This window comes from Nematolebias whitei, chromosome 7, assembly GCF_014905685.2.
Source record: "Nematolebias whitei isolate Nwh7 chromosome 7, NemWhi1, whole genome shotgun sequence".
Taxonomy (NCBI): Eukaryota; Metazoa; Chordata; class Actinopteri; order Cyprinodontiformes; family Rivulidae; genus Nematolebias; species Nematolebias whitei.
The window spans coordinates 38,642,701-38,656,504 of NC_056504.1; the positions used below are offsets into that span (position 1 = coordinate 38,642,701).

A 13,804-nucleotide genomic window follows, 5' to 3' on the forward strand; every position below is an offset into this window, starting at 1 on the left:
TCAATTCGAATTGAGAAAGCTCCTCGGATGAGGAGCGAAACGTCTTCTGTTACAAATAAAGTCCAGTTGTTTTTGTATTGAACGCTTTTTGAATTCTTGTAGCTCATGTTCTTGTGGTTACCTTTCATAAGTTCTTGCTGTCGATCCTCTTCATCCAGGTCAATAATGACCGGTCCAGCTGGTTTCTTCGTTTTTCTCTTCTTCCCCATCACAAAGCTCTTCTTCATTGATAACAGACGATACATCTCATAACCCATTAACAGCACACCACCATCTCTGGACCACTGCTCCACAACCTTGGCCCTGGCCATGGTCGTCCTGTGGATCAAACAGTCAGCATGAATAACAAATACCTGACAGTGAAAACGTTATCTCGTTCATACTCCAACAAGTCACATACTTGTGCTCATCATTAAGAATATGAACTTTAAATGTGCGGCCAGTCACAAGCATAGGGTCAGTGTCAGGGGGCAGGGCATCTTGGGGCGGCAGCCAGAGGTTAAACTCTGACAACCAGTTCTGAAGTGTGTTCACCTGAAGAAAAAAACAACAGAAGGTTTTATTGACAGAATACAGCACCCCTTGAGAGTATAACTTTGTGCTTCAAGTTATAGTCTGATTACTCACAGGGACAATAGCCAGCACAGTGTGAGCCTCAGTATTCTTTAGAAGGATATCGATGAAGGAAATGACTTGTAGCGTCTTGCCCAAACCCATACTGTGTGCGAGGATGCAGCCAAAGCCACTGCTAGTCTTGTACCGCTCCAGAGACTCAATGAGGTTATCATAAAGAAAACGGATTCCCCCAATCTTGGAAACAAAAAGAAAAAACGTTCATAATAACACACACTGCACCGTGAGCCTCTGAAACATGACATTTTGTAAAATGGAGAGTAGAATCAGACTGGAGTCATACTTGGTGAGGTTTGACAGCTCTGGCTAGCTGTGGGGCAAGGTAAATGTCTTTCTCCTCTGGAGGATGGTTGATATTCACCAACACTTGACCCTGGGCATCAGGCATGTTTAGTGTATCATTGATGTGTGCACCGCTGCTTTCCTCTGATCCAGTGGTGCCGTCAGCATCCTCATCAGCTGACTCGCTGCTTATCTGCAGGGCGTCTTCATCCCCTGAACTGAGCTCTATTATATCTGTGTCAATATTACCAAACATCAACTTAGGGACTTAATCAAATCTCATATTGCTTAAAATCAGATGGAAAAAGGAGAAATCAATCTTCACAGAGCTATCATCTCCCTTACCATTTCGAATGGCAAGCACAGGCAAATTTGACTCCTCTTTTTCTTCTTCCTCACCACTACTGTCCAGACAGATCACGTCTGACTGAACTGCAGGGACTAAATGAGATACTTCTGCTAATAAAGCTGCAGTTTCTACTGTTGCAAAAGAAAGAGGGCATTTACGTTGGAAGTATTGCAAAAGGTATAACAATCCCATTACATTATTAGTAAAGCATTTACATTAATACTTTACACAATTTGTTAATAAATCAATCACCTAGTTGAGAGTCTGGGAGTACTGAGGCAGGTGTAGGGAATTCTTTCCTCTGCTGCTCCAGTCTTTTCCGTCTCTCCATCTCTTCCTGCTGAGCTGCCTTAGTCCCAGCCTCCAGCTGATCCTCCTTTAGCAGCTTTCTGTAAGTGCAAAAAAGGTCTAGTTACTGTATGTATTTAAAGTGCAATACACTCCTTTATAAATGTCAAACAAATAAACTAACCTGATATTTTTTCTCATGTGTGCAGGTTTAGATGGTTTGGAGCCTTTTGAGGACTTTGATGATTTGAGTAATTTAGAGTTTTTTTGTTTCTTGGTTTTACTAGAGGGTGCTTTCCTCTGGGTGGAGTTCTCAGGACTGGTTGGAGCTTGAGAACGTGATTCAGGTCTGGAAGAAGACCTGGAGGGTGGACGGGATGCAGGCTGGGATGGAGGTCTTGAGGAAGAGTCTCCAGAGGAAACTGAAGAGGAGTCCCTGTCATCCTGAGTCCCGTCTGTCCGGCTCTGAGCACTTGCAGGTTGGTCTTTAATAAAACAAACAAACAAAAAAATCAATAATGGTGCTTTTCAGCTACTTTTTGTTTGATTTGCTACTATGTTAGAGATTATTTTCCAATTGCATGACCCATCTTTGGCCTACTTTTCTTATTCTGTCAAATATATGATGTGTGTGTGTACATTTTTGTACTGTTTTTCTTATACATTTTATTGTTGGATGTAACTGGGACCCTGTGTACATAATTTCGCTCCACCACATGTACCACATAAGGTGTGAATGACAATAAAGAAACTCTGACTCTGACTCTCTGACATACACACACATCTTTTATCTAACTTTTTTATTTACCCTTTTTTTGTTTCCATTTGTTCCACAGTCACATAATTTCTGTCAGGATATTTTCTAACAACAAGAAAAAAGCTACTAGTCAATACCATCATCTTCATCGTCTCCATCGTTTTCATCCTCATCGAATTCCATGTCCTCATCATCTTCCTCTTCCTCGTTTTCCATGCAGTCCAGTTCACTCTCAGGGCTGGCCTCCAGGTCACTTTCGGAAATTGCCTCGTCAGACATGTTGTCTTGCAAGGCTCTCAAATATTACCTGCACGCCTTCATCAGGAGCTTAACAACAGCAACAAACAACAAAAAGAAAAAATATGTCATTCATCTTTAAAACAATGGGAATAAGAAATAAAAACTTGCTTTTAATAAAAGGTTTGTACTCTAACAGGCTTAAATAACTGATGGCCTCTACCTTTGAGTATGCACATTAACTAATAAATAAATAACCAACAAATACCTTTTTTTTTATGTTTACCCTCTTGAATATGTTACTAAACGACGTATACACAAGAAAGAGTAATTCTATCCTTTTTAATAATAATAATTTTAAAAAATCAGTTGCTAAAAGCACCAATTCACAAAAGTTATCTCATTATAATAGCAAAAAACTAATAAGTCCAAACAGATTCTGGTTCAAATAATAAAGTAATCAAGCTATCGAATTTCTTAAATTACTTAAAGTGGCAAGCTATATAATCTTCAGCATATAAAACTTGATACGGTATGTTTATTTTAAACACCGAGTATGCTTCAAATTGTATTTGGCAGAAAAATGGGCAAAACTGACTCCAACGTGGGCTGCTGACCCTAATGGCAGGATTAGCATTAAGGTCTGCAGCTTTTGTGTTGTGTGTTATTGTTGTTACTGAGCACCAAGCAGCCTTCGATTGATGAATTAACAAATACTGTATCGAGCAAACTGGCTGCACGCAGACAAACTGAATTATTTTATTCAGGCTAAAATGCCGACTTTTATTATCTTAGCTAATTAAACAAGAATTGAACGCAATTTCAACAGCGGAAACACACGTAACCTTCACGTGTGAGCAAGCAACGATGTGAGGCTACAAACAGAGCTAGACGAAAACGGGACTGGTCAATTTCATGTTGCAGTGAGAGATAATCATCTAACATTGATTGAGTGGGTGTAACAAAGCTAATGCTAAATTGCAACGAGGCTAACACACTCGGCTAATTAAAGCGCGTCAGCTGCTCTCAAACATCCAGGAGCGATTTGAGCTTACCTTCTGCACAGTGTACTGTTCAAGAACCTAGGCTGCAAGCGCACACAATGAATAGTTAATCAAAAAATACAATAAGTGTGTTTATAAAGGGACAAACGTTACTCATTTCCATTTTTTTTTCAGTGTGACCATAAATACTTCCCCAGCGGCGACAGCTAAAATAAAGGTTCCTAATGCCTGTTTGATTTTTGTTTTGGTTGTTTTTTTTTAAATAAAAGTAAAAGGAAGATTGTATTTATCTTATCACAATCTAGAGTCATTTTTGAATATCTATATTATTATTCACTTTGTTTCACTTGTATTAAGTATGCATATAAGTTTCTTAAATTGGGTAAAATATAAATATTTTTTTAAACTGTGAGCGTGTTCAAGAAAAGTTTGAAGATTTTTTCACGATCATTGAATTTAGACAGTTTTGAATATTTTTATGGGTATTACTAAACATTGTCATGATCAGAATATTGTTTGAATAAAAAAAAGCTTAGTTTATTTGTTTCTGTTTTGTTTTTATGTATTTCATTCACAAGGATAGATCAGAGATGCTGTGCAGTGGTTCTCAAACTTTTCAGCTTCTGACCCTGAAAAATGTCAGAAACCTTTAACTAGAATATCATTTATTAACACAATACAGTATACATGATCATTCTTAACTCTAATCAATTTATGACTGTTGTTTTAGTCTACATTGACACTCACTGTGAAAATATACTTTTAGTGCTACTTTTGAAATAAAACTTGAATTTTGGTGACCATTTTGGTGTTAATTGCCCGTTTGTGAGGTTCTGACCCTAGATTTAGTAACGAAAAGTTATTGATGTAACAGAATAATAACATAATAATAATATAGATATTAAAAAAATACGCTGGATTGTGATAACATAAATAAAATCTCCCTTTTAGTATTACTAGCATATGTAAAGTTAATATTAATAATAATATATTAATTAAGTTAATATTTTAAAGCATTTAAATGAATTTATTTTGTTGTGTTGTTGTGAACGAGCTGGCTCATTGTGCCTGTTCCTTTACAATAATAAAAACCAGTGGGCAGAAGAGAACAGAAATGGAAGAAATGCACTGGCATTTGTATTTGCTAAAATTTGATGTTTTTCAAATTTTGAACAGCAAACATGAGCCAAAATTGTTTTGTTCCTAAAATGGTAAAATATGATTGTTTTGATTACTTTTAATGTTCTGCATGTGCATTTAAGAACAAAAAGGTCGGAGGTGATACATGAAAAACTACAAGAGCCAGTCCCACCAATGGTTGGGTTGCAGGCCGGACTGTTTTTGTTGTGACACCTAACCATCTTGAATTGATTACGTCATTTTTAGGCGACTTGTTCCGCCTTTTGTGTTTATATTTAACATTTCACGGTTGTTTCGTGAGTAAAATTGGCATTCACCTAAAACAAATATCCTCAGCTGCTATTGGACATGGATTGGAAAACATCTTAAATGTTAGTCTGCTGTGGGCGAGTTAATAAAAATGAATAAAGGGTGGCTGGAGCTCGAGAGTGATCCAGGTGAGAATAACCTGCAACATCGGAGCTAACAAACATTAGCTTGTACATGTAGCTAAATGAACGCTATGACATGGATTTTAAAGCATTGCAATTAATTTATTCTGACAAACTATAGTCTTAACTTGTATTGTGAAATGCTAATTGTGCGAATGTCATAGGATCGAAATACGGACGGACAGAAACATTATTGGTTGAAGTTGCGCAATTTTATTTAGCTTAATTAACAAATTCTGAATATCTGATTTGTGAACTGCAGGTTTGTTCACTCTACTGGTGGAAGATTTTGGTGAGTATTCGGTGTAAAACTAATTATTATTGCAAAGTGTCTCTTCTGTCATTATTGTCTATTGGGGATAAAATAATGTTTTTCTCTGTAGGTGTTAAAGGTGTGCAAGTAGAAGAAATCTATGATCTTCAAAGCAAGTGTCAAAGGTATTTAAATTTAAATCAGCTTATAAGTTTGTCACCTTGAAGATAAGTTTTAACAATATACTTTTAGCATGTAATAAAATGTTGGTAATAAGTATTTTTTCCCCAGTCCTGTTTATGGCTTCATTTTCCTGTTTAAATGGATTGAAGAGCGTCGGTCCAGGAGAAAGATTAACACTTTGGTGGATGAGACTTCGGTCATTGACGAGGAAATTGTAAATGATATGTTTTTTGCACATCAGGTAAGTGCTTTGTGTGTAACAGATACAATCATTACAGTTATTCCTGCAAGTCAGTGATTTCTGTTTGTAGGTATCTTCTGAACTCACATATTGTTTGTTGTGTGTGTTTAAAGTTGTTAAATTTGTGGGTTTTAGAATGAAAAATTTCTTGTATGACTAAATCTGGTGCTTATGTTTCTTAATGGGCATTGCCACTTTTTTATTAAAACAATACATGGTAGATTCTGGTGCTATATTTAACATCATTGCCATTTTTTGCTTGAGCACAGTAAATATGTTATAAAACTTACAAAACATGGATAATACATTTTTAAGTGTTTTGTTAAAGTTACAATCATAATCTTTTTGTTAATTGTAAAAATTGATAGTGTAACACTCAAGCAAAATGATTTTTTTTTTTGTTTTGTTTTGTTTTCACTGATCCTCAAGCAGCATAATTTTTACTGTTTTTTATTTTATTTACTTTTTTTTTTTTTACTGTTTTTATAGAATGGCAAATACTAAAGGTTCAGGTTTGGATTTAGACTTGTTCCACTGCTGTGTGGATACAATTCATGGTGCAGGCAGCTTGTGTTCATCTCAGTACTGTTACAGTACTGTACTGTTTTGGATCAAATAAGACTCATTAGCTGAAGATTTTAGCATGACTTTTCAAAATAAAAACATACATTACAAGGTTTTACAAAACTGTAGTAAGAAATATTTGTTATAAAAGCATAAACATTCCATAGTATCAAAGCTGACAAAATACAAAGTAAAAAAAATTACCATAGATGTGACAAAATAAAACATGATTTCTTCTTTCAGTAGTTATGGCAGATATCCTGTAATGTACAGATTTGTATATAAATTGTACTATTGAGGTAGACATTGAGCCTGTTCAACTGGAACTGGACATAATCTGTTCTCCCACTAGTGTTCTTGTTTTTATTCAGCTCATATTTGTGTTAATTTAATGTGTGTTTCTAGTTTTATTGAATATTTTATTTGTATTAACAGTTTTCAAAATCCATCTAAGTATTGTGTAAAAAGTCAAATCAAGGACTAGGTTTGCATTTTAACCTTTAGCTAGAAAACCAACATACTGAACTATGGTGGCTTTGTTTTAGCATCAAGCACTGGTTTCTGTGCTGTCCTTGATTTAAGTCATTTTGATTCAGTTCAATATACAGCAGAAAAAGGAGGGTTGTTAAAAACTACATGGTCATATTTGACATGTTCATGACGTTTTCTTTTTTCTGTTTCTAGTTGATACCAAACTCGTGTGCCACTCATGCTTTGCTGAGCGTCCTTTTGAACTGCAGTGGAGTTGAGCTCGGCACCACACTCAGTCGCATAAAGGCTTTTACAAAAGGCTTCAGTCCAGAAGTATGCTTTTTTAAATCAATTCTGCATTGCCAGCTGGTATTTAAAACATCATGTATATTGATATAAATAATACAAAAATGTGCTGTAGAATACATATTGTGTACAATGTTTTGCTTGTTTTAGTAATTTCCCATCTGTGATTTGGCCAGTATATTTCTGGCCAATAATTTATATATATTCATATTTTTTTAATTTTTTTTAATGTAAAATATAATTGATTAATTTTCTCCAGAGCAAAGGTTACGCAATAGGAAATGCCCCAGAACTTGCTCGAGCACATAACAGCCATGCCAGGTAGGTTACAGTCAGTGATACGCTTTCAATTTTTCAGATGATCCAAGGTTTATGTGGAAAAAAAAAATCTTTCGTCTGCCATGTTATATAATATGTCTGCCTTTGTACATGTATTGGTTTCTCAAACCTGTTTTGTGTGTGTGTGTTTCCATGGAGACCGGAGCCCAGGCACCTTCCAGAGAAACAGAACGGGATCAGCGCAGTGCGGACCATGGAAGCCTTCCACTTCGTTAGCTATGTGCCAATCAAAGACCGTCTCTTTGAACTTGATGGACTCAAGGCTTACCCCATTGACCACGGTGAGAGTTTACACTGACATGGAAAAAAATGTAAACTGAGTCAATACATTTATAGTTCACCGTTTTTGATCCACTGCACAACCTGAAGTCATGTCCACGATAAAGTTCTGTTGTGTCTTAGGGCGTTTCTTAGGTAATGGATAACGGGTTTGTTTTCACTTTTATTGATACATTTAGTGCTGCTTTGTGAACAAGTATAAAAAAGAAATTTATGATAATATTAACTCCTTCTTTAGGGCCCTGGGGTGAGGATGAGGAATGGACTGATAAGGCTCGCCGTGTTATCATGGAGCGGATTGGACTGGCCACCGCTGGGTGAGTCATGCACCAGTTAGCAAAGTGCTTTAGCTTCTACAGTCACCCTTAAGGCTTAATTCTAATGGCGCTGCTCATCTTTTCCCCAGCGAGCCGTACCACGACATCCGCTTCAACCTGATGGCGGTGGTGCCTGACCGCAGAATGAAGTACGAGTCCAAACTGGAAACTCTAAAGAAGAATCGGCAGACTATTCTGGAGGGTCTGCAGAAGGTCAGGAACTGAGACAAACCAAGTTTCTTCCAACAGTTTGTTTTGGACCTTTATGTCCAAAAATAATTTTATTGGTTTAAATTTCATTCGTGGAATATCTTCTGTTTTATTTGCAAATTAGTTATTTTTTAAATTTGTTGTCACATCTTCAGATGATCCGACTCACTCAGACTGAGCGCATTCATGACAAAAAGCAGCAGGACTCTTCCTCCCCAGATGAAAACAGCCCTGCCATCAAAAAAGAAGCAGATGGAGGCCCGGGAACTTCCCAAGGATCCTCTTCAGGTAACTTTCATTGCTTACTTCTTTCCCTGAATCATTTCCTGGCATTTGTGTTTGGGTTTATTATTATAAATCTTGAATTTGTTTCAATAAAGCAGCTCTCATTTTAGATTCAGTGGATGATTCAGGGGCTCAATCCAAGGACGGAGCTAGTCTCTCTGGAGGCACTAAAGTCATGGGAAAACCCCCAGCCCTGGTTGGAGGAGGTGCCCAGCAAGTTGCTAATTCAAACCCTGTTGTCCAGCGCCTGCCTGCCTTCCTGGACAACCACAACTACGCCAAGTCCCCAATGCAGGTGAGAAGAGCTGGAGCGTTGTGTTTATCCTGCCTTAGTAGTATTATTTATTTTTTTCATTTGAATTTTCTCTCAAGGAATGCTAAATACTTTGTCGTCACCATTTGTATTTAATTCAATTCAATTTAGTTTATTTATGTAGCACCAAGTCATAACAGAAGTCATCTCATTTATGCTGATAGTTCTGCAGTTGGCTTCTCTCTTCATTAGATCTGTAATTTGTGAGAAATTGACAATGTTTCTGGTTGTTCTAACACATTTTATGTTACTTCTGATTAAAAGTGAAAAACTAAAAGAGAGTAGGTTGATTATTTTTATGTCAAACAATTCAAAACGGCTAATAGTTTTAGCTTCAGAGGCTTTTAACTTCATTTGTTCTACATTAAAAAATGTCTGAAATACTTTTTTGGTCACTGAAGGTCGTTGTCTATTTATTTTGCTTTTCATCTCGACGATACTCATTGAGCATTTGGGACCAAATACCCTAACAATGACTTGAAATAAATTAAATTTATTTGAATTGTTTTGTCATTCTTATACTGAAAAAAATACGACTGGATGTTTATTAATGATCCTTTGACTGACAGGAGGAGGAAGATCTTGCAGCAGGCGTTGGTCGCTCTCGGATCTCAGGCCCACCCCAGCGCTCATACTCGGATGATGAAGACTACGAAGATGATGAGGAAGAAGTGACAACTACTGCGAGCGTTTCCACCAGGCAAGCATTGTAAATAAAATTATTATTATTTTTTTGTTTTTTGTGGTATGAGCTAAAATCTAAAGTTCCTGGAATTTTAATTTATTCATTTGTTTAAGATTTAGACGGAAAGCAAGTCTTCGCTCAAGAACAGGCCGGACCGGAACCGGACTGGAGAGCCAGATTGCCCTCAACGTTTTGGCTGAGAAACTGAAAAAAGAGGCTCAAAGGAAAGATTCTTTAAATACTCCTCTATCTGTGCGCACCGAAGGTCGCACCGGGGGGATTTGTATCACGTCTGCCTCGCAGCCGTCACCCACTCCGAGCAACGAAAGCACCGACACGGCCTCGGAAATTGGCAGCGCTTTCAACTCCCCCCTGCGCTCGCCGGCACGCTCCCAGGCTGCCACGCGCCCGTCGAGTCCAGTTGCGTCCCATCTGTCCCGAGTTCTGTTTGGAGAAGACGAGATGCTGAGGCTAGACTCCAGACATAACCGTGCTGTGCGAGAACTCGGCTCCTCTGTCAGCGTAACGCTGCTACACCTGCAGGAAGACGGAGTCATCCATGCTCTCCCTCCATCTGGTGAGAACACACGGTCTTCAAAAATGTGTTTACAAAGGCCTCTGCTGACGTGAACGTTACGCTATATAGCTTAATACTTGACTACAGAAAATAGAATGACTGTAATATTTAATTATGTATTGTCTGGGCTAAAATACATTTTTTAAAGGTGTTTTATTTATTTATTTATTTGTATTTGTTTGCCAATATAGGAGATTTAACTCCTGAGGGCACTAAAGTTTCTACTCTAGAGAAACAAAAAGTCAAAGAAAAAGCCGAGGAAAAGGATGGCTTGAAGGGGGGAGGTGAAGGAGCATCAGTGGAGGTGAAGAAAGAAGAGAACAAAGATGGAGCAGAGGTGAAATCTGGCAAGGAGAAGCTCAACATAACGGAGTCTAGTGCAGACAGCAAGCCCCCCGGGGATAAGTACTCTCCTAAAGTACGTCTGAAAAATATCTTTTGTTATTCTGTACTACGAACCTTGCTAGGCTTATCTGAACCCCATCTTACTTTTGTAAAGTTTTTGTTTCTTGTGCTGCTAATAAAGAAGCTGATGTCATATAATCACAAGCAGCGGATCACCTCGTTGTGTTTTTCAGGAGCTGCTTGCGCTGCTCAAGTTTGTAGAGGCCGACATCGCTAATTATGAAGTGACTCTAAAGGAAGAAGTCGAGAAGAGAAAAAAATATAAGGTGAGTTCAAATAAAATAAAAAAATTATATTCTAGTTAGATGTTTTAAGTGGATTTTAATCCACTTGTTTGCATTTGTTCAGATTGATGATCAGAGGAGGACCCATAATTACGACGAGTTCATCTGCACCTTCATATCGATGCTGGCCCAAGAAGGTAGCTCTGGTTCCCCGATGCATGCTCAATAATCCAAATCTGGTTGTTTCTGCTTCCTTCCTTCACAGATTTTGGCTTCTTTTTGTTTTGCTCATCAAAATCATTCGTTTAGATTTCTCATCAGGTTTAATCTATAGAGGCGTGCAAAACATTTGCACAATTACAAAAACTGTTCATAGTTTAATGTATTCAATTCAAATTCAAAAATACTTTTTTTTTATCCCAAAGGGAAATTAAATGTTGTTGTAGCTCATCTTCCTCATTTTATTAAGATATGCTATAGATACTGATGGCTGTAGGCAGGAAGGATCTCTTGTAAACGTCCGTCCCACAGCGGATCCAAAGAAAATAATCGCAGATGCTGTCCGATCCGTCCACCCAGACTCGGCTGGCCTCTCGCTTCCTCCGGGCTGCAGGACCACCCGAATGCTGGGCAGAACTCCTCCTGGAGTGATGGCCATTCCTCCTAGCAGCCTGCCGAGCTCCTCGTCGCTGCGGACATCTGGCTGCAGGTGCCGGGGGATGATCCTGTCCTGCTGTCACGAGCCATGTTTCTGGCTGGTTCCAGGATCTCAGTGGTCAGGCACTCGAGCACAGCTGGCAGGGAGATGCGAATGCATCCACAATGCCTCCTTTTCAACTCATTTGAGATTTGGGGCTGTAGTTGAGATCTCATTTGAGCTTTTGAGATGTTATCATCTGCTCCCGGTTGTAAAAAAATAAAAATAAAAAATCTCGATACGGTTATGCATCATAACAAATGTCCAAAACTAAAAAAAGTTTCAATAAAAATCCTTCCAGCTGCACAGCATCTGATACCAGAGGAAACAACCATCCTAAAAAGGGGATATACATCCAGAAAAAAAGATACATTCAAGTTTTCAAAAGCTAAATCTCAGAATGAATGTAACAGAGCTGCTCCAACATGCAGCGACCCCGAGCAGCGCAATTCTAGAATGTATGTTCTAAAAGGAAGACAAAAAAAACATTGTTTCTGACATTTTAAGCAAAGTGTAGTCATTTTTGCAAGGTTTGGTCTGATTTATTAATTTTTTTAATTAAAGATAAATTTGATGGCTTTTTGTCAAAAAAATTTTTAAGCAACAAAAAGGTTCAAATAGAAACTCACCTAAACATTATAAATGTTTCATCTCCAACGTTTTGCCTTTTATACACGAGGTAAAATTTCACTCATTTAAATGTCGACGTTGATCTAGAGCCCAGACTTTTTTGCACCAGTGTACTTTTCTTGAGGCTTCAGTGGTAAACCATTAGTGTCCAATTGTGGCAGATCTCCACACTGAACTGGATATTTGGGTTGAGCTTGTCTGCCCTAAACCACTGAGCTGTGAAGAATCTCCCCAATTAGCAAGAAAATGAACAGAAAACTTGTCAAGTGGATTCTTTATACCAAATAACACCAAAGCTGCTTTTGTAAAACAGTTTTTCCTTCGTTTTTTTTTTCACTTCAACAAAACTTCTTCACACCTGCTCTTTGTTTGATCATATTTCTTCTGCAGGCATGCTGGCCAGTCTGGTGGAGCAAAACATTTCTGTGCGCCGTCGGCAGGGAGTGAGCATCGGCCGTTTGCACAAACAGAGGAAGCCAGACCGAAGGAAACGCTCCCGACCGTACAAAGCCAAACGGCAGTAATCACAAAAAATCAGAACGTCAATAAGTAATGTGTGAGCACCATGCAATCATGGCAGAGGGAAAGGAAGGCCTGACGCATTCCTGAAAGTTGTTCCTAAGGACAGCGTCAGTTTGAATTTGAACTAGAAACTCTTCTGCTTCGTAAAACGGACCGTTGATGCTTACAAATGAACGTTACTGAAGTGTTTTCTACATTTTACCTGTCAGTGTGGTAATTATTTCATGGAGCATGGACTTATTTAAAACACATGTAACTGTATGTAGTCTGTCAATATTTCCTCAGTGCCAATTTAGTAAAGTAACAAATAGTGTTTCACGCATTGAACTTTTAAATTCAGCACATTCAGTGCATGGACTCACAATGTAATATAACATTGCTTTTTAATCTCATGATAGTGTTCTTGTCAATTTCAGTCTCAACAAGTCATGATGTGTCTTAAGTTCTTGTTTTACAATAGAAAAACTTTTTGACAAAGGATCTTTACTTGTTTTTGTACATATATCTTTTTTTGAGGTCCTGCAGATGGAAAAAAAAAAGTTGTTGTGTTATTTTTCTACCTGATGGATCTCAGAGTTCATATTCAGGTAAATGTTGACAGCTGGGTGTTTTTTGTACATATTTATGTGTTAATTGGCTCACATGTATATTAAGTTATATACTCGTTCGCTGCGCTTATTTTATTTCTGAAATAAACAGTGAAAATAACTTCCTCTGATCTACATTTTTTTTTTGCATTTAAAAGTTTTTGATGTGATATAACTGCAGTGTTTTCTGGAACATTTGCTTGACTAAAAATAAAAGCTAAATTAGATTAAATTTGCACTCAGTATTATTTTATATAACTTGCACTGACAGTAGGTGTACTCTAGGGAGAGTAATTATTCAAAGACAATTGTGATCATTTCAGATTTGTCTATGCTGTAACAAACCCATGTAAGTCGTTAGTTAAAACAGATTTATAAAACAAGACATGCTGAAAACTTTACCTACTTTCCTATTAGTTGTTACTTTCAACCTAAGGAAATATTAGTGAGACACTAAATGTTCAAAATTGTAAACTATTATTGTATCAATTTCTTTTGAATTTAAAATGGGCCAGTTTTTTAAGTTTACATTGTTGGGAAAATATAAAACAATTTAATCCAGTTCATTTTGCACTTTGACATAAAATTTCACAAA

At 37.5% G+C, this 13,804-nt stretch overlaps 2 protein-coding genes across 3 annotated transcripts in view; one reads left to right on the forward strand and one right to left on the reverse strand.

Annotated features, from left to right (window-relative positions):
* rad54l2 (RAD54 like 2) overlaps positions 1-3,731 on the reverse strand; it is a 12,019-nt gene extending 8,288 nt beyond the window's left edge. Inside the window, exons 1-9 of the mRNA XM_037679483.1 lie at positions 3,602-3,731; positions 2,447-2,636; positions 1,737-2,037; positions 1,517-1,653; positions 1,261-1,404; positions 917-1,149; positions 628-810; positions 401-534; positions 122-318 (exon numbers count right to left, since the gene is read on the reverse strand). Of these exons, the coding sequence (XP_037535411.1) occupies positions 122-318; positions 401-534; positions 628-810; positions 917-1,149; positions 1,261-1,404; positions 1,517-1,653; positions 1,737-2,037; positions 2,447-2,588 (1,471 nt within the window). The 5' untranslated portion in view covers positions 2,589-2,636; positions 3,602-3,731. The remainder of the gene's footprint in view (positions 1-121; positions 319-400; positions 535-627; positions 811-916; positions 1,150-1,260; positions 1,405-1,516; positions 1,654-1,736; positions 2,038-2,446; positions 2,637-3,601) is intronic.
* Positions 3,732-4,931: 1,200 nt separating this feature from the next.
* bap1 (BRCA1 associated protein-1 (ubiquitin carboxy-terminal hydrolase)) lies at positions 4,932-13,224 on the forward strand. Of its 2 annotated transcripts, none has more exons than XM_037679484.1 (17): positions 4,932-5,127; positions 5,384-5,413; positions 5,505-5,559; positions 5,666-5,798; positions 7,047-7,166; positions 7,399-7,460; positions 7,617-7,759; positions 7,996-8,074; positions 8,164-8,287; positions 8,440-8,572; positions 8,680-8,864; positions 9,452-9,591; positions 9,681-10,144; positions 10,336-10,562; positions 10,723-10,815; positions 10,898-10,970; positions 12,491-13,224. In XM_037679484.1, the coding sequence occupies exons 1-17, from the start codon at positions 5,091-5,093 to the stop codon at positions 12,622-12,624; spliced, it is 2,232 nt and encodes a 743-aa protein (XP_037535412.1). In that variant the 5' UTR covers positions 4,932-5,090; the 3' UTR covers positions 12,625-13,224. The 2 variants fall into 2 exon arrangements, with proteins under 2 accessions (XP_037535412.1, XP_037535413.1); XM_037679485.1 differs by having other exon boundaries at positions 9,452-9,582.
* Positions 13,225-13,804: the final 580 nt, after the last annotated feature.